This window comes from Drosophila mojavensis, unplaced genomic scaffold (genome assembly GCF_018153725.1).
Source record: "Drosophila mojavensis isolate 15081-1352.22 unplaced genomic scaffold, ASM1815372v1 contig_80, whole genome shotgun sequence".
NCBI lineage: Eukaryota > Metazoa > Arthropoda > Insecta > Diptera > Drosophilidae > Drosophila > Drosophila mojavensis.
Window position 1 is genome coordinate 2,789,475 of NW_025318906.1, and position 20,465 is coordinate 2,809,939.

At 37.5% G+C, this 20,465-nt stretch overlaps 1 protein-coding gene and 1 long non-coding RNA gene across 23 annotated transcripts in view; one reads left to right on the forward strand and one right to left on the reverse strand.

The window, feature by feature from the left end:
* The window catches only part of LOC6578541 (transient receptor potential cation channel trpm), a 77,122-nt gene that overhangs the window by 47,865 nt on the left and 8,792 nt on the right, over positions 1-20,465 (forward strand). For 8 of the 22 annotated variants that reach the window (XM_044010772.1, XM_044010773.1, XM_044010771.1 and 5 more), the window contains 20 exons: positions 193-329; positions 1,392-1,548; positions 2,159-2,306; positions 4,125-4,311; positions 4,436-4,592; positions 4,764-4,865; positions 9,080-9,272; positions 9,373-9,562; positions 9,747-9,958; positions 10,136-10,288; positions 10,630-10,704; positions 12,859-12,915; positions 13,481-13,519; positions 14,128-14,280; positions 15,317-15,474; positions 15,804-15,994; positions 16,074-16,219; positions 17,344-17,652; positions 19,945-20,044; positions 20,115-20,236. In XM_044010772.1, coding sequence (XP_043866707.1) covers positions 193-329; positions 1,392-1,548; positions 2,159-2,306; positions 4,125-4,311; positions 4,436-4,592; positions 4,764-4,865; positions 9,080-9,272; positions 9,373-9,562; positions 9,747-9,958; positions 10,136-10,288; positions 10,630-10,704; positions 12,859-12,915; positions 13,481-13,519; positions 14,128-14,280; positions 15,317-15,474; positions 15,804-15,994; positions 16,074-16,219; positions 17,344-17,652; positions 19,945-20,044; positions 20,115-20,236 — 2,986 coding nt within the window. Of the gene's footprint in view, positions 1-192; positions 330-1,391; positions 1,549-2,158; positions 2,307-4,124; positions 4,312-4,435; positions 4,593-4,763; positions 4,866-9,079; positions 9,273-9,372; positions 9,563-9,746; positions 9,959-10,135; positions 10,289-10,629; positions 10,705-11,697; positions 11,761-12,858; positions 12,916-13,480; positions 13,520-14,127; positions 14,281-15,316; positions 15,475-15,803; positions 15,995-16,073; positions 16,220-17,343; positions 17,653-19,944; positions 20,045-20,114; positions 20,237-20,465 lie in introns of all 22 variants that reach the window. The other 14 variants (XM_032730661.2, XM_015163205.3, XM_015163206.3 and 11 more) reach the window with 12 other exon arrangements.
* Positions 15,218-16,160, reverse strand: LOC122757698. Its single transcript, XR_006357813.1, has 2 exons — positions 16,068-16,160; positions 15,218-16,008 (listed from the first exon to the last, which is right to left on the reverse strand). It is a non-coding gene; the product is annotated as an uncharacterized LOC122757698 (long non-coding RNA).

The following is a 20,465-nucleotide window of genomic DNA, read 5'->3' on the forward strand; positions in this document are numbered from 1 at the left end:
CCGAAAAAAACCAAGAAAAATACAATTCAACCCCCAATCCACTGCATATTTGATGGGGCCACATCACAAGTCCTGTTAAAGCTGTTCAGTTGGCCATTTGTGGCACCTGTTGCCAGGCTCAACTCAGCTGACACTTTACATATAAACTTTACTTGATATATTTTATTTGATTGGCTTTCGTTCCTCTGGCAGATCAAAATTGGCTGTGCTGAACAATCGACATGCGTATTTCCTGCTCGTGGACAATGGCACGATGGCCAAATACGGAGCTGAATTGATTCTGCGTCGCAAACTGGAGAAATTCATTTCGAATTTAAAGCTGCATCCATGTAAGTTACCGACGAGAGATCCGCAAAGCGGACATATGCAATCAGTTTTAGTTGGCTTTGCACTTGTGGCAAGCAGGCAGGCACTCAGCACTGGAAGAGGAAGAAACTTTAGAAATTGTGGCAAAGATTAATACGCTTTGAGCCAGAACTCGTACAAAAGCTGCCTGAGGCGCATTGTACAGAGTTCAGTTTGCATTCCTTGTGCAGAGAAATTGCACACAGCCGCACGGCTCTTAAATCTGACTTAGCTACGTGCAAATATAAGAGTTGAAAGCATAGGATTAATCTTACTTGAGTATGGGAAAGATGGATAGATTGAGTGAAGACTATAATGGGGTGAAGTAAGTGTCATGAAATGATGGATTGAGTACTATTAGTACTATTCTTAATTTATACTATTCTGTTCGTGGAAACAGAGAGAGAGAAAGAGAGAAATAGGTGTAAACTGCTAGGGCTTTAATATACATAAATATATATCTGTTTAAATGTATATTTTCATATAAAATCACATTTGATCAGATATAGAGAAGAGAAAAGCTTAGTAAAAAGGAGATAGACATATGTGTAGAGCAAGAGACAAGACAAAGTTCCACAACTAACTCAACTTTCAGCTCGTGTCATTTCTTAAGGTTAAAGTTTCATTTCTACAATATATATATGTATGTATTCGTTCAGCTCGTGGAACAGTCGTTCGTTCATCGAAGCTCTGTACAAAACGTAAGTATGAAATTACGAATGTGTAGTGGGGCTGTTCTCCTCTGTGGCCTATGGATGATTATTATTATGATGATGATGTAGTTGATGTTGTTGTTGTTGCTGTTTTCTTTTATTATTATGATTATTATGACTGCCTTATATAAAAAGCTTGTGATTGAAGAGTGGACAATTGTATTGCATAAATCATGCTGAGGTTAGGTTGAGTTAGCAGACAGCCGCAAGCTGAGCTGAGCGATGCTCGCTGTGAATTATATCATTGACTCGCACCTTTGCTAGCTACATTATATCTATATACATACATATACCTATATATATCCTTAACATAATTTATTTATGCCCTTGCAGTCACACATTCCAGTACGCCGGTTGTCTGTCTGGTGATTGAGGGCGGAACGAACACAATACGTGCTGTCCTCGAATACGTGACGGATTCGCCTCCAGTTCCTGTTGTTGTTTGCGATGGTTCCGGCCGTGCCGCCGATTTGTTGGCCTTTGTGCACAAGTGAGTTTAAACGGATTGTTATTTATTTATACACATATATATCTCTCTTTTTTTTTTTTTTTTTGACATCCGACTGATTGTGAGCTAGGCAATTAATGAGGCAACAGCAGTTAGTTGAAATTTAATTAGTTACGCGCGTTCTCATGCAGGTTGAGCCTGCCGACTTCCTTCCGCTGTTGCCCGTTTTCTTATTTAATTTGCGGCTGCCTCTGCTGCTCCCTCTGCTCCTGCTGCTGCTGCCTTTTGTGTCTGATATTGTTATTAGTGTCTGTCTGACTGCTTTAGGCAGGCAACTTCACGTTCATTAAGTACACGACATTTTGGGCAAATTATTTAAATTCGGGTCCCACTGACAAAATGTTGGCCACAATATTACGCATACGCCGCATGGCCCGCAACATTACGCATACGCCGCCTGGCGTAGCCCAATTGGTTTCAACAAACTTTTTGTCAGTCTGTTTTCTGTTGCTGCTCTTCCGTTATTTACCTAACAATTTGTTGCCATCTCCCGGCCACCCCCTCGTCAGCTTCATTTAATTTAATGTGTTTAATTAGACGCTAGAGTTGCTTCTAACTGCGACTTGAACTTCTGTACATAAATTTGTTATAGGTACGCCTCGGATGGCGAGGAGCAGCCCGTGCTGGAATCTATGCGTGATTATCTCATCGGAACCATACAGAAAACCTTTGAAGTGGGCCTGGATCAGGCGGAGAAACTTTACCAGGAGCTGCTGCAGTGCACGCGCAATAAGAATTTGGTAAGTACTTCAGTCTGCCATTGAGTGGGTGGTTTAGAAAATAGTTTTTGTAAAATTTCAAGATGCCCTGTAATAGGAGATGTTGGATACGGCAAGGCTGTATGGCAGCATATCTTGGGTTGAAGAACTTTGAAGTTGCTTGAGAGCATATTTAAATTGTATTCAATGCAGTTCTATGTTTATGTTTACAATATAAGAACTCAGTATCTAAAATTTATATAACAGGCATAACAGTTTAGTTTCTTATATACATTCAATAGATACAGTCATGGATACCGCTACAAATGTCACAATATTTATATATACATATAGATTTTCTGTGCTTACAATGAGTTCCTATGGGACCAGCATTTACACACTATCAATATGCATTGATTAATGTGACTTTTGCTGTTTAGTTATGGAGCGAAGCCAGCCAACCCTTGCCACTAGTTCACTGTGGTAGCTCGCTTCAAACTCCCTATGGATTGCTGCGTTACTAACTTAACAAGTTGATATTCGTATGCTTAGCAAATACCTTTCGACAGCCTGCATTATTTGACTGTCTAATTGGACTCTACAGCTGCAAGAATGCTGACTGTTTGATATAGACGCAACTTGCTGCGAATGAATTACTTTAAGACTATAACTGTAAGATTGGTAACGTATAAACTATGAATTATCTCGTTATTTATAGACGGCATTTATAACAATATATAGACGTAAATATAATAGTATAAGTTGGAGAATATTTATTCAAAACATCTTTTAAGTAAATAAATAAATACACTTCGATATTTTGATATACTACTTGTATATACAGGCTGGTTATAAAAAAGGTTTCTCACAATAAAATCCTAGAATTCTAGGCATTATTAAACGGATTAATTTACTATTTTAAATTCTCAAAAAAATCCTAGAATACATGCATAGCATATATCTCAGCCCTTAGCCACGCCCACACTTTATAGGTGTTCTCCTATGCTAGTATACGTCTGTTTTTCTACTTTATTACCTTTTGTTTACTCCCATCTTACTCAGCTTGTAAACCTCATATACATATATGTTTGGCTAATATCCTTGGCAACGCAATATTTCAATTCCTTTTCCTGAAAAAAAAAATTTGCGTAAAGACATAAAAGCGAATTGTAAAAGATATTTTATAGATATTTAAGAGTCGCCAGGTGGCATTGCCTCAGCACTTTTTCCAGATGATGAGGCGCACTGAGGTGTTATCAACTGAACTGTATTAAAGAAAGTTTCTTTAGTTTAAAGTATAAATGATTAATGGCCAGGCGAAAGGCTTTCACTTTGAGCAATTAAAAAGGCATCAAAGATGGTGGAGAAACTCATTTCACCTGGAGTATTATATATTTATGTCTATGTATGTGTGTGTGTGTATGCGTGTGTTTGTAACAGTTCTTAAATGCACTTAAGTCTGTGACGCTTTTGGAGATTTAAATATTTAATTAGGGAACAGTTAAGCATGAATTAAGTGCTGCAAAATAATGAGCCTCACTCAAGATTCAATTGAACGTTTAATGAATTTTAAATCAGCTACGAACATTTTTGCATGCCGCAAATAGAATTCGCTCCAGTTTCTGATGAATTTTGATGAATTTCGCTGTGGTTGTTATTAAGATTTTAATTGGTTTTCAAATAGGACAGACCTCTGGCTTGGCTCTGCCTTCGCCCGCTCTACGCCCCGCCCCCTCTGCTAGACAAACATTATTTTTGTTTAGCGGTTTTTGCATTAGGCATTACTTAAGGCATTATTTCGTGTCTCTGACTCACTCTCTCTCTCTCTCTCTCTCTTCCTCTTGCTCTGTCTCTTTTCAGATTACGGTCTTTCGCATACAGGAAAAGCCGGAGGGCGAGGCGCAGGAGCTGGATCAGACCATTCTAACAGCTCTATTCAAATCGCAGCATCTCAGTCCCCCAGAGCAATTGAGTCTTGCATTGACATGGAATCGTGTGGACATAGCGCGCAGTGAAATATTTGTCTATGGACAGGAGTGGCCCAATGGTACAGCAATACATTAGATATACAAACAGATATACATACATATATATGTATATGTATATATACTCTTCAATATGTCTAATATGTATTCAATCTCTGCATAATTCTGTATTATATATATCCGCAGGGGCTTTGGATGAGGCCATGATGCAGGCACTCGAACATGATAGAATCGATTTTGTCAAATTACTTTTGGAAAATGGCGTCTCGATGAAGAAATTTTTAACAATACCCCGACTCGAGGAGCTCTACAACACAAAGCATGGTCCGGCCAATACCCTGGGGTAAGTTGTCTCTTTCTCTTTCTCATTCTCATTCCCATTCCCATTCACTTGCCTTGCCTATGGCCTATGAATATGTATATATTCGCATGTATATCTGCAGCGAATAAATGTTTGTCGTTTCCTCCTCTATTTTCATTCGTTTCACCTTTTTTATTTCGTTCTCAATTGCAGCTACATATTGCGCGATGTGCGCCCGCATATACCCAAAGGCTACATTTACACGCTCCACGACATTGGCCTCGTCATCAATAAACTAATGGGCGGCGCCTATCGGTGAGTGAGAGCAGACTGCGTGGCGTATGCAGGCATCGTGTGCCTGCAGCTCACGTGTGTGCAAAACCTTTTAATACCCTGCCAAAATTTCCATTTTAAAGAGGGGTGATACGAAATGTCATGGACTTGTGACATCATTAAGTTTAAAAAGCTTAAATACCCTGTTAATACCGTTTCAGTGGGCACATTTTATTCTAAATAAGTTTTATTCGCTTCAAATTGCATATGCTGATGTTAAATACCCTGTGAATTGTGACTCAGCAGGTATACGTATTGCCATTGGGAAATCGAAGCTTGTGTTGTAAACTAGAATTCGTTTTGTTACCTTTAAATTACGTAGAATGATAAAAAAAAAATACACTGTAACTTACAAGAAGGCGGGTATATTAATTTTTGATTGTGTATATTACGAAATTTGACTTCACATTTTAGTTGAATTTTTTGCTTGGTCTTAGAGGCAGTAAAATCTAATAACATACTCAGTTTCTTAATACCCTGTTAGTTAAGTGAAAAGGGTGTATACGTTCATAAAACTCACTGCGTGCCCATTTTATTCGAATATGATTTTAGTTAGTCTGATGCGTTTTAAATACCCTGTCATTAAAATAAATTCGGGTATATTCAGATCATATGCGTTTAAGACAATTTTATGAGCACTATTGTGCTTAAGCTAAGTTATTAGCCTGGAACTAAATCTGGCTTTATTTAGAAACATTCAAAGTGCCTTTAGATATACTATAATCCGATTGAAATGGATTATATTGTATGTTAAGTGTTATATTGTATGTTATGTTAAGTGCGTATTAAAACTCTTCCCACATGTTTAGTTTTAGTTACTTCTAGGAAATTTCCAATTAAAATCGAGCAGGGTATTTATATGGGCTCCTTGATATTTGATCACTCTCATCCGAAGTGAAGTGCGCAACCCACAAGAAAGAGTTAAAGCCCATCAAATCGAGCCGTTTGAGTAATTGTGCCCCAGCAAACAGAAGAGCAGAAAGAAAGTTTAATGTTGGAGCAACTGAAATATTTTGGGGGAAATGGCACTACAAAAGGCAGCTGTCGTAAATTTCGGGGAAAAAGGTCGTGACAAACTTAATGCCTAAGTTATAATGATCGTCTTTTGGCATATAAAACGCGTGCCAATTAAAAGCTGAAGGCAGCCAAATGGACAGTGGGCGGCCGCACGTGAGTGGGCTTCAGGGTGGACCCAAACAAATTAGTTTATCACTGCAGCGCTTTCAGTTTATGTCTGTGTTTTTAACTTTGACCCAAGCGCTATAAAGATGGGTGCGAGTGCCTCACCTCCGAGAGTATGGACTGCTGTGGCCCGCGTCATGGACCGACGCCTTTAACTTGTTGCCGGATTAAATTTGATGAGCCGCAACGCCGGCGTCAACGTCGCCTCCGCTTTGGCAAAAATTTGTTTATGAAAATGTAATAACTTTGTTATGTAGCGTGTGGAAAGGCAAAGAGAGGAAAAAAGAGCCCAAAAAGTCACAGGGCAGAGCGAAAGCAGACGGCAAAAGGCGTCTATAATTATTCGGCATTAACATTTTTGGCCAGCGAGGCAAAAAACGCAGCGGCTTAAATTTAGTTAACGCGGCTTTTGAGGTCGCTTTGTGTGTAGAAATTTAATAAAATATACAAAACCCTTACCTTTACGGACTGGACATGCTGGGCATTATAAATAGGATCTGTGATTTGCCTAGAGAGGGGGGTTAAAGTTTCTACAAGGTATATTTATGAGGGCGCTGGAATATACAGAAGTTTACATCGTATACAAAGAAAGCAACCGCTGAGAAACCATATTCCTTTTACAGGGTATGAAATGACTGTAAAAATCGTAAAGTCGACAATTAATTAGTTACTTTAGAACAACCCTATCGCAAATAAAATTAGTAAAGGGTATTCATTGGTCGTTTATTGCCATTTAGTTGCCTTGTTTTTCCTCAACTCATTGTGAGCTGGTCCGAAAACTGTTTGCGGTTTCAATGGGACGGCAGCATCATGGCAAATGTATCAATCAAGTAATTTAATTAAAAGCCAAAAAAGCGCATTGCAAGAAGCGAAAACTTGAGCGCAGTTTGCCAAATGGAACAACGGAAAGGGCAAGAGCAAAAAATAGAACAGAAAGTGCCCAAATTAAGGGTTCAGCACTGTTTATGAAGTTTTATTGAAACAAGAACAAAAACAAAAACGAAGTAACATCAATTTTATTTGCAGCTTTAAGTAAAAGTAAACAAATTTTGTGCTTTTGGCACAATTTTGTGCAGCTTGTTTATTGGCAATGGCTTTTGGCCATTGGCTCATTGATGTCGTTCAGCTAGATAAACTACTTAATTTAACACTAGCCTCTTGCTCTCGCCTATTGTCCCTTCGCTGTGGTTCCTTTGTGCTTCAATCAAAGGTCACAAGTTATCTGACAAATGCCCATCTAAATGCTATTCGGTCTATAGAGCAGAGCTCAACGGAAAGCTGAAAGCTGAAAACTGAAACTGGCATCGAAACTGTTGTTTTGATTAAATTACGGTTCGCTTCTTGTTTTTGGCCTTTTCTCGCTTGGCTTGCCAAATACCTTTAGGGCGTGAATTTCATAGGCACACTGTGTGTGTGCTTGTGTGTGTGTGTGTTTGCGTCTGTGGCTGTCTATTTGTATCTGTTTGCAATTCCATTCAGCAGCGTCTAGACATTTGAATGAGCAACAGGCAGACAGGCAGGCATGCCAGCAGGATAGCAGGCTGACAGCCATTTAAGCAATCGTCAGGCCTAAAGACCTGGCCTGCCAATCCGTGAGTAATTAAACTCGTCCGAGTTTTTGATTTGCTTACCATAAAATTTGAATTGATTTTCCAATTGTCGCGCGTTTATGTGCCATAAATTATTTATGGCTACATTTTTTCTTTATTATGCTGGCTTTAATTGTTTGCCCGTAAAAGTGAGCAACAGCAGCTGCTTCAAGAGCCTCTGCGAATAATGTTGAATAAAACAAAACAAGTCAAATAAATTTGTAAGCATGAGTTTACTTTGGACTTCTTTTAAAAGAGGTCGTGTGCGTCATAGCGTGAGCTTATAATTATCTCATTTAGGTTAAGGAACTCTAATAAAGATATCTCTATACATACTATACATACGATACAGATACAGATACAGATACAGATACAGAGACAGAGACAGAGACAGATACAGATACAGATACAGATACAGATACAGATACAGATACAGATACAGATACAGATACAGATACAGATACAGATACAGATACAGATACAGATACAGATACAGATACAGATACAGATACAGATACAGATACAGATACAGATACAGATACAGATACAGATACAGATACAGATACAGATACAGATACAGATACAGATACAGATACAGATACAGATACAGATACAGATACAGATACAGATACAGATACAGATACAGATACAGATACAGATACAGATACAGATACAGATACAGATACAGATACAGATACAGATACAGATACAGATACAGATACAGATACAGATACAGATACAGATACAGATACAGATACAGGATGCGGATGCGGATGCGGATGCGGATGCGGATGCGGATGCGGATGCGGATATAGATATAGATATAGATATAGATATAGATATAGATATAGATATAGATATAGATATAGATATAGATATAGATATAGATATAGATATAGATATAGATATAGATATAGATATAGATATAGATATAGATATAGATATATATAGATATATATATATATATACAGATTAAGCAAAAGCATCTAGATTTTTATAAATTTTCACTTCTTTTTGGGGTCAGAATATAAATCACTTAAGCAGATGCCTGGCAGAGGGGATACAGATACAGAGTTTTACAAAGGGATAAAAACCAAGCAGCGCCTCAATCCAATTGTTGACAAAGGGAATGCTAAACGAAATGGCAATGCGGGAAGAGCTTAGCAAATAATAAAGAATAATAAAATGGAAAAAAAAAGAAATGGAAAAAAAAGCAGATACACTTTTTCTACGGCTATTATTATTACTTGGTCTACTCTCTCTCCCCTTCTCAGCCTCTCTCTTTCTCTCTCTTTCCCTCTGATAAAAAATTTTGCCTAAATGCAAATTTTGGTTGAGAAATGACTTGACTTGAAGAACAAACCAAATTTTATTTGGCTGGCTATTTATATTGTGTGTGTGTGTGTGTGTTCGTATTTATTACAGCTCGTATTATACGCGTCGCAAATTTCGGCCCATCTACGCAAAGGTGATGAACAGCTATGCAAATGCCTGCCGCAAGTCCTCGACATATCAATATCAGCGCTATGCGGGGGCCAATTCGCTGAGCCTCGTTACAGGACTGCTGCCATTTACCACCGAAATGGCACTCTTCGAGTTTCCATTCAACGAGCTGCTGGTGCGTATACGTAATTTCTAAACAATTGCCTTTGTTGGACTCCATTATGCCTCAATTTATTTCGCCTTCTCTCTCTATCTCTCTGCCTTTCTCTATCTAGATTTGGGCCGTGCTCACGAAGCGTCAGCAAATGGCTTTGCTTATGTGGACCCATGGCGAGGAGGCGCTGGCCAAGTCGCTGGTCGCCTGCAAGCTATATAAGGCCATGGCTCATGAGGCAGCCGAGGATGATTTGGATACGGAAATCTATGAGGAGCTGCGCTCCTATGCCAAAGAGTTTGAGAGCAAAGGTAGGTCGTGGTTGATTGTGGTCAAATGCTTGATTTCATTAACTCTCTCTCAACCGCAATGCGGGAGTCGCGAGTGTGAGCGACAGCCAATCGCACAGCGCTTCTAATTAACGCACCTGACCTTTGCGGTCAACTAATTGACGTTTGTTTTGTTTGTGATTCTCTGTGCTGGCTGCGTTGCTAGGCAACAAACTGTTGGACTTTAGCTATCGCCAGGATGCGGAGAAGGCGCAGCGGCTGCTCACATGCGAACTGCACTCGTGGTCCAATCAGAGCTGCCTCTCGCTCGCTGTCGCTGCCAATCATCGCGCTCTGCTCGCTCATCCCTGCAGCCAGGTGATTCTGGCGGACCTCTGGATGGGCGGATTGCGTACGCGAAAGAATACCAATTTCAAGGTGAGTAAATGGAGAGAGGAGGAGCAAATATACTATATGAAATATAGAGTTGAATGACATTCATTTTATTTATTTTAATATTTTATTTGTAATCTGTCTTATTTTGAATATTTTAAAACAACCTACAAATACTTTTATTTATTATTGTTTATTAAACATATTTTGTTTTTCAACCAGGTCATTCTAGGCTTAATCATGCCCTTCTACATCAGGCAATTGGACTTCAAGTCCAAGGAGGAGTTGCAGCAAATGCCACAGACCGAGGAGGAGCATTTGGAGAATCAGAATTTGGATAATGATGATTCCGATCGCTCGCAACCTGATGCTGAGGTGAGTTGTACAAATGCCAGGCTTTACGTCTCCTCTGAACTGATGCTGCTCTCCTTTAGACTTATTTAATATTTGTTTGATTTACTTAACCAGTGTTTTGTTGATATATTGTTTTCGTTTCTTTGGTTATTTTGTTATTATTATTGTTTTGTGTGCGTGCCAGCTCTTTGAAATATATTTATTCAATTTTCAGCTAAGCTATATACTGAATACTTAATAATCTATATTAACATATACATATTTATCACATATATATCTAAATATAATTATATACCTTAACTATATATATCGTGCTATCATATACCCTACCAAATGCCATCTACCCGCTCTATTTGTTTTAGAATGCCCTTTTAAAAGCCAAAAGATCCATTTCCTTGAGATATAGGAAGGGCGCGGGCAGTAATAATCGCGACAAGGTAGTAAAAATCAACGGATACAAAATCCAAAGAAATAAATAAAATACATTAAAAATACCAACAACATTATTTCAAGCATTTCCTGTTCCTAGACTCTGTGTCTATTTATCTATACCTACTATATATTGTATATGTTTCTGAACGTATTTGTTATTTTTATGTATTTGCTGTCGAACTGTCTGTCGGTCTGTCTTACTCCCATTCTTCGTCTCTTTTTTCTATCTCTCTCGCTCTCGCTCTCTCTTTCTCTGTCTATGTTTCTCTTTGTGTATTGTGTATTCTTTGTATTCTGTCTATATTAACTGTATACTCATACATTACTTAAATTTATGGCATCTAATTTGTAACGCATTATGTGTTTAGTTGATTTTTATTGATTTCTTCGCCCAGCCAAACTGAAGCCAACAACTTGTGGGCTATTTTTAGTCAAGCCTTGTAAATCGCTCGCCCTTAGCTGTTAGGCAACGTGTCGCAAAGCTGTTTTGAAGTTTTAGTCCCTTAAGGCTACTTTATACAGCAATATAACTGTTTTGGGCTGGTGCTATCTAGCCTTGAATTACGATGATGTAATTGCAAGGGGGAAATGTATGATTAACTATGTACAACTTTTATTATCAACCGAGCTGTATTATAGTATAACAGTTACAGTTGAATTATATTGCAGTATAATTGTAGTATAACAGTACATCATACCTCAGCTAAACTGTGTAGCATATGAGTTATACAAAAGTATAACAGTTTAAATATATAATATAACAGTATAATTGCTGAAAAATAATGAAAAAAGTATAATAGTACAACAGTATTGCTGTTTAACTTTATACCAGTATAGCTGTATATCAGTATAACAGCTTAACAACAACAAATAGCACTTTGCAATCATAGAAATCAATTCATGTACCTAATCTATGCAGTCTTCTCTCGCTCTCTCTCTCACTCTCTCTCTATTTCTCTCTTTATCTCTAATACTAATACACTAATTAACTTAAAAAGTGCAAATTAATCACAGTTGAAAAGCATTCGCCATCATTTCATAGTCCTGCCAACTCAACAGATGTAAGTTCTTCAATAGAGCCACGCTTACCTAGACACCACCGCCCCTTCCGCATATCAACAATATACGTAGACACAATAAACTCTCTCCGTTTACATACATATATATAAATGCTTTGCTTTGTTCCCTATGTCCGCTGGGGTATATCCTTATTAAGTGCGAATTAACATTAAGCAGCCCTAACAGAAAGCTTTGCAGCCGATGTCCCATGGCTTAAGGCTTAATTTAAAGTTCAATTAAGTAATAACCGTTATGAGCACAAGCACACCCACACACAGACACACACACACAGGCACACGGCTATTAGCAATGCAATGTGAAAGCCAGCTTTCCCTCTCCCTCTAACTTTCTCTCTCATTCTCTATGTGTCTCTGTCTCTCTTTAGCTAGTTATAGATATATGAAGCTGTTTGTTGTGCTCGCAGCTCTCAAGAGCAAACTCTGCAGTTGTTCAAATATTGTTTTTCACTTATACACACACACATGCAGGCTGACACACACACACACACACACTGACACATACACTTATACACATATGGTCGTTTGTATAGAAGCGCAGTTGAAAATCCTTTAATCAGAAAATTAAATTAAAATCCATTGAACCTCTGCGCACAGCTATAAAGTTGTTAGGATAAATGACAAGCGGTTGTTGCCATTGATTAAAATTCCAACCTGGCCCACCACCCCCACCCCCAACTCCCGAGCGCTGTTTACCATTATTATAGTTGAACACCTGCACAAAAACAAACACCGATGTGGCATGTAACAAAAACTTTTTTTTATTAAGTTTGAATTTCTTTTCTATATGATTTTTCCTGTGCCTATCTCTTTCACACACACACTCCCACTCCTTCCACGTATCTACAATTTGTTGTCATTTGAAGTATTCATATCATCATAAAGTTGTATTTGTAGCTTTATTAGATTTCAATTAGATGATGTAAACAAAAATCGTAAATTGTTCTTACTTTTTGTTTTTTAACTATATACATATATGTATATGTATGTATATATATGCATATACGTATATCTGTATAAAAATATATATATATATACATATATGGAAACGTGCGATCCCCTTTCCCCTTCAACCCGTTGCAGGCTCTATTGGCGGATACTTATTCGGTGCGCGATACAAAAGTACACGAAAATGGCAAAGTGAGTAAATTCACAGTTACCCACGAATACAATACAGATACACACAGACACAGATCAATACACAGACACTCTCAGTTATTCATTCATTTACATTTGTGAAAGTTTTTAATTGAATGCGCTCCAATCAAAAATAAATATATATATATATCAATTTTCATATACAACGAAGACAATTCAATAATACTTTTTTTTTAAGTGTACGTCTAGCACATAATTGAGTATACTTAAGACGGCATACTATAAGAATTATATAATCATATCAAACATATTCGTTTATAATAATAGAACACATTGTATGACATGCGGCATATAACGCATACGTCCCGTAGACCGTCCAAAAACAACAAAAAAAAAACCCTTGATTTTTATGTTCCTTTTTAGCCAAGCAAGTGCCATTAAAAAACTAACTAATTCATCTAATTAATTTGAAATAAAACAAACATTTTTTTAATATTTTTTTTACCCAAAAAAAAAGAAAAAGAGAAATATTAAACACGTTAAACTCCTCACACCGCGTACTTTTCCACAAGTACCATTTCGTTAAGTACTCGTTCGAATTTTACAGGTTAATCTCACTGCTGGAGCGGAAGAACCACCCTCCAAAGTTAGTGTTGAATACCCTAACCCATAGCCTAACCAAGTAGTTTCAACTTAATACTTATTTATTCTTTACTATTTATTTTCTCTGATCCATCGAATCGAATCAGTTCTCAGTTGGCTTTCGATTTGCTTTAGTACTTTTTTGACTTTGACGCTTTAGTGCATGTGCTTACCTCTACCTAATTGGCGAGTAAATAAATTAGAGATCAAAAACACGCCTGGCCATCACGCAAAATTTCAATTAATTAACTCACTTAGTAGTAGTTAATATATATATATATATAAATACATATATAAATATAGATATGCTGCTATGTAGGTTAGTTTTCGCCTGCCAGACCAACTCTGCGTATGCGCAATTTTTACGCCGTGTGCACATGTACATATACACATACTATCTATATAGATATTTTTCTTAGCGATATATACTCGATATATAGATATACATATATACTCACGCACTTTGAATGCCTCTTTCCGTTCTGGCTAATGTTGATAATTGAATTCAACTCAATTTCAAACTAATTTCACATGCATTTTCACTCGCTGCACTCGCCTCACACAGACTGCGAGACGCGAAGCTAAAAGTATTTTTTCTTCCGCTGCCGACAGGTCTCACTAACAGACTCGGATCCATCGCAATTCCGCGAATTCTTTCACCTGTCCGAGTTCACCAACGAGATTAAACAGCATCAACCGCTGCGCCTGAAGAAGAAGTTTTACGAGTTCTACACAGCGCCCATTACAAAATTCTGGGCCGATTCGGTGAGTATTTGGGAGCGCTAAGCTTATTTAGTTATTAGCCAACGGAAATTAGTAGCTTGTGTTTAATTTCCGCTACAGCGCGCACATTTGACAGCGCGTACGCTGACTTATGTGAGTGAGTGCAAAAGGTTTTTCCTATTTATTTCATACGCTGTAAAAGTTTCTCAGATTGGGGTAGATAAAGGCGAGCAAATGAATTAGTGGAGGTGTTAGGACTAGTGAGATGTTAGTGGGATGTGTTTTAGAAATGGCGTCTAGACGTTTGTTAGTTAAGGTCAGATTTTGTGTTAGATACTGGATAAATTTAGAAAACATTCGAGGGTACTTCAGGTCTGAACAGGTAAGACTGTCTGACTGCCAGCATAGATTAGGTTGAACTTTAGTTTGTATAGAGATTTAACAGAAAGTAGAGTAGAGTTAGATTCAATTGAAAGTTGAAGAGATCTATCAATTTTGATTCATGAGTGAAATCTATTCTTTCTAACGATGCTCTGATGAGTGAGCGAAAGCGATATATGTTTCATTGCATATACTATTATTCTTATCTCAGTTTACACCGCAAGCAATTGGAGCATAAGAATCAAATATCATCTGACATACTTTAGATAAGTAATGCAATTATGATAATTGATAATTTAAAACTAAGTTCAAGTTGTTATCAATCTTTAATACTCATCACAAAATACTTTAAATGATTAGGGAGAGGTAAACTAAAGATATGTTATATAAATATAACATTTATATAACATCTAATGACATCACTTCGACGTGGAGTAAATAGTTATTCATAAATAAAACACGAAATTAGAGATATATTTTTAACAGTTATCTTTAGGCCAAGCTGGAAGTTTATTTTGATTGATTGACTGTGACAGCTTATCTTATCATAGAAATCTATTTAGACATAACACAGATAAAACATAAAATCGAATAGTGCTACAGGGTATACCTAAGTCGAACATAGAATGCACTTCTGCACTTCAAGTTGCTTTTATTTTTTTAATGTAATTAAATATGTTTCTGGCCATATTTGCAGATTGCGTACATGTTCTTTCTGATAATGTTCTCGTTCACGGTGCTAGTCAAAATGGGCCCCATACCGCGCTGGCAGGAATGGTATTCGATAGCTTATATAACGACATTGGGATTTGAGAAGGTGCGCGAAATCGTTTCCTCCGAGCCGGTGGCCATTACGTAAGTAAAGTAATTCGCAAATTGAATTTATGCCAATGTGTGTGTATGTGTGTGTGTTTGTGTGCTTGAGTGTGTTTAATTGCATTTAATTTAATGATTATAAATGAGAGCTGCGCATACTTTATGCCTCTGTGCATTTTGATTACTTGCCATCGTCTTCTGCTTCTTCTTTCTATCTATATCCGGTGCGTGTGTGTGCGATTGCCTTCAGAGTTTATTCACACTTGATTTACGGCTTTCGATTTCTGTGGCGCCCTTCATTAATGCGATTCTGTTGCGGCCTGGCTTCATTTGCCTCATTGTTGTTGTTGTTGCTGTTGTTGTTGCAGGCATAAATTCTCGGTGTGGGCGTGGAACATGTGGAATCCGTGCGATGGCGCTGCCATAATACTCTTCCTCATCGGACTGGCTTTTCGCTTTCGCCCCAATACGATGGACATTGGGCGTGTCATTTACTGCGTGGACAGCATCTACTGGTATTTGCGCATATTGAACATTCTTGGCGTCAACAAGTATTTGGGTAGGTAATCAGCTCTATGGAGATACGCATATACACATTTATATATTTATGGATTCTATGGTCGTTTTCTTACTTAAAGGTCCTCTGGTCACTATGATGGGCAAAATGGTTAAGAATATGATATATTTCGTTGTGCTCTTGGCCGTGGTCCTCATGAGCTTTGGCGTCAGCCGGCAGGCAATACTCTATCCGAACAATGAGCCCACTTGGAGGCTGATTCGAGAGGTAAGCAATGAGAATTACTAAATCTGGGGTGTATATAGATATAAAAAGATGAGTGTTTCAGTGTGTGTGTGTGTGTGTGCGTGTCTGACTTATTGAATGTTGTTATATAAAGAAACCAACAGTTATTTAAGTATATCAATATAAATATCCTTGCAAAATGTAGGCAAGTCTTTGAAGAAAGAGCTAAAATTTTATATAAATCTGAAATCTACAAGAAAAATTTATAAATCTTGGTGTAACTTAGGATAAACACATATAGATTTCTATTCTGCAAGGGTATTAAATATTTCGGTTAACCGAAGAGCTCTTTACTCTTACGTTGATTACAAAATTTATACAAAAAATTTGACAGTCGTGTAAATAATAATTCTTTAGCTGAATTATAAAAGCAAATTAAAGCTCATGCTAATTAATCGTGTCAGTCTGTGTGACTGACTGTATTTCTGTCTGTGTGTGTGTGTGTGTGTGTGTATGCCTGTGTGTGTTTTGATCAAATGTTAACATTCATGTACGTATATAGAGAGAATACATTTTTATAAATATGCTCAATGTACACTGACAATTTTTTCAAATTGCAGCGCTTGTGAATTGTGTATTTATTGAGAGAAACGGAGTACATGCATTTACTTAAATCTATTAAAAAAAAAAAAAAAAAACAATACAAATATTTATGATAACATTAATAATAACAGTAACAGTAATAGTCGAACATTTTTTTCAAACTCAATTAATTGTAGCTATTAAAAACAATATTCGTACTTAAGTAGAGCTTCACAGCGAGTTGTTTGGTTGACTGTTTTGACTAAGTAGTTATCATGCGAGAGGGCGATGCTCGCTGCTCGCTAATCGATACTTCGCTAATCGATATTCGATTGACTAACTGCTCTTTTTCTTCATTGTGTCTTGTATTATTGTATTTCTTCATACTTTCGTCCTCATGCTCCCTTTCAACTGTTCACTCCTCACTATTCACCTCTCACTCTCCACTCTTTCACTTTGTTGACATTCCATGCTCTATTCTCTCTCTCACACACACGCATACCTCACTTTACGCATTTTGATTTTGTTATACACACATACATATATATGTATAAATATATATATATACGCGATGAATTGGCCAGGTTATTGCTGGTTCAATCTTCGCGCCCGGATTTCAAGGCGCTCTCGGCCATAATAGTCGTTCACATAACACACGCATAGCTGGCTTTGGACCTAGTACATTTGCAGCTGCGCAACATCGCAGTCATGCAGCAGCAGCAGCAGCGGCAGCGGCAGCGGCGGCAGCAGCAGCAGCCAGCACAACAACAACAACAACAACAAGCACAACAACGATGCCGCCCTCTGTGACGCCCCCCACAACAGAAACTGAAACTGAAACAAGCGAAACAAGTCACGAGCTGCCAAGTTTCTTAAACGGAAATCACACAAATGTATCTACAATTGGTTTGCTATATAGTGAAAAACAAAAACAAAAACAAAAAAGTGTTTAGCAATTGAGCCTAGCTGGCGTCCCTGTGTGATATATATTAATATATGATATACATATATTGGCAAGCTGTCTATCTAGTTGTTGTTGTGTGCCTCAAAAAAGAAAACATAAAGATTTTCGTTTGTTTTTTATTGTGCAAAAGATACTTTTTGTCTAATTGGTTTCTTATCAATTTACTTGCTTATATTTCATTATATAATATCAAAGAAAATTTTATATCGATGTTGTTTCAAATAAACCCCGCAAAATAGATATTCCCAATGATCTGTCTAACTCTCTCTCTCTGTCTGTCCCTATTTCTCTCTCTCTCTCTCCCCGCGTTGGTTCGTTGCCCCTCGACTCTTCTTTTGTTTCCTGCTCGTCGACTACTTCGTTCTTATCTTTTATTTTATATCATATGCTCATTTTAATTATATTACGTATACGCCATGCATGTTAAGAATACAACATAAAGATATTTAAGTATTTGCATCTGAGAAGTAAATGTGTGTACTCAGTTTCAAGTTTGCTAAAAATTTCTTTGCCATTTATTATGAATTCCATTTTTGAAATATTTATTAATATTTTGGCATGTTTCATTTCTATTGCATGCGCATTGCCTGCGCTGTCTGAAAAATGTCAAACGGCTATTATTCACACAAACAAGCAACAGTCCCCGTACTCCTCCCTCGTCCCTCCTGCAGCATAGCTGCTGCATTGTTTGCTGCTAAATCTCGGAAAATCCATCCAGTCAAGCAGTCGAGGTTGCAGCATTGCTGTAGTTATACTTTTTTGATACACTGTAAACACTTTTCGCAGCAATTTGCATGCAATATGCAAATGTTTAACAGAGTCAAAGTGTATTATGTTTACATCATGTCCTGGCATCTTTTTGACGCCTTTTATAGCATAGCCGTTAGCTAGCAAATGTACGAAGTGCAGAATAATGAGGGGAAATGCTAAAAGATACTGATACAGGTACAGATACAGATAGAGATAGAGATAGAGATAGAGATAGAGATAGAGATAGAGATAGAGATAGAGATAGAGATAGAGATAGAGATAGAGATAGAGATAGAGATAGAGATAGAGATAGAGATAGAGATAGAGATAGAGATAGAGATAGAGATAGAGATAGAGATAGAGATAGAGATAGAGATAGAGATAGAGATAGAGATAGAGATAGAGATAGAGATAGAGATACAGATACAGATGCAGATACAGATACAGATACAGATACAGATACAGATACAGATACAGATACAGATACAGATACAGATACAGATACAGATACAGATACAGATACAGATACAGATACAGATACAGATACAGATACAGATACAGATACAGATACAGATACAGATACAGATACAGATACAGATACAGATACAGATACAGATACAGATACAGATACAGATACAGATACAGATACAGATACAGAAACAGATACAGATATAGACAGATACACAGAAATAGATACTCAGATACAGATACAATCTATGCCTATAACCTATATCTGTAGATAGTTCAATTTGAATACTTTGCTCAAAGCTTAAATACAATTTTGGTAACGAAATATCTCTTCTCTCGAACTGATGCCACCTTTTAATGAGAATTCGAGCCTCTGCTGGAGTCAAATATATCGAAAGCCATAAAATTGAAATTGAAAGTCATCAACTGCTGCTGCTGGGAGCAATAATGTAAAAACAGCAAACTGTCCACGTTTAATTATTCAAAATCTATCACAAAATGCTCAGACACCAAGGGAGATGCATCCCTTTCCCTTCCCCCGCCTCCCCTCCATACCACCACCAGGACACACACACCTTGTGCCTCTGTTTAATCGCATAGCCATTAACCCGGCAAATGCTAATGAAATGGTGGCAGTGCCTTTAATGAACAGAGACCCAACTACAGTAGCATGCTGTTAAAACTAAAGGCGAAATGCACAGTCAACACACACACACACATCCAACACATTCACAAACATCCAACACACACACAGATACACCTACATATATATATATATTATAGCAACTGTCTGTGTTGATGTGTAAAACTTGCATAAATGTTGACCCAGTCGGGAACGTGCTGTCGGCTCGTCTCCCAAATTGAATTAAGCTTGGTCATTTTTTTTTTTTTTTTTTTTTTTTTTTGTGTAACTGGCTTTTAATGATAAACCCCTCTGTTTCCCTCTTCTTCTTCTTCTTCTTCTATTCTCTTTTCTTCTCGTTTTTAATTTAACGCTGCACAGGTCACCTATCAGCCGTACTTCATGTTGTACGGCGAGGTCTTTGCCGATGACATTGATCCGCCCTGCGGCGAGGATCCGCGTCAGCCCGCCTGCGTGACAGGTAGGTTTAGCACCTAGCTATACAGGTATATATAGATTTAGTTTATTCTAATACTTGATGTTATTTACAGGTCATTGGGTAACGCCTATAACCATGTCCATGTATCTATTGATTGCCAATATATTGCTAATCAATCTGCTCATAGCCGTCTTCAATAATATATTCAACGAAGTCAATTCGGTTTCACATCAGGTGAGTGCATTACTAAAATGACTATTTTAATTTAAAAGTAATTTTTAATAAATTAAACGCGTAATTAAATTTAATAGATTTGTACTAAGTTTTGTATAATATTTTATTTTATTAAATATTTATACTCATTCACGAAAGTGAATCAGTATATTGGTTTTGTGCAATGTCCGTCCGTCCGTCTGTCCGTCTGTCCGTCTGTCCGTATGAACGCAATCTATTTCGGCGCTAT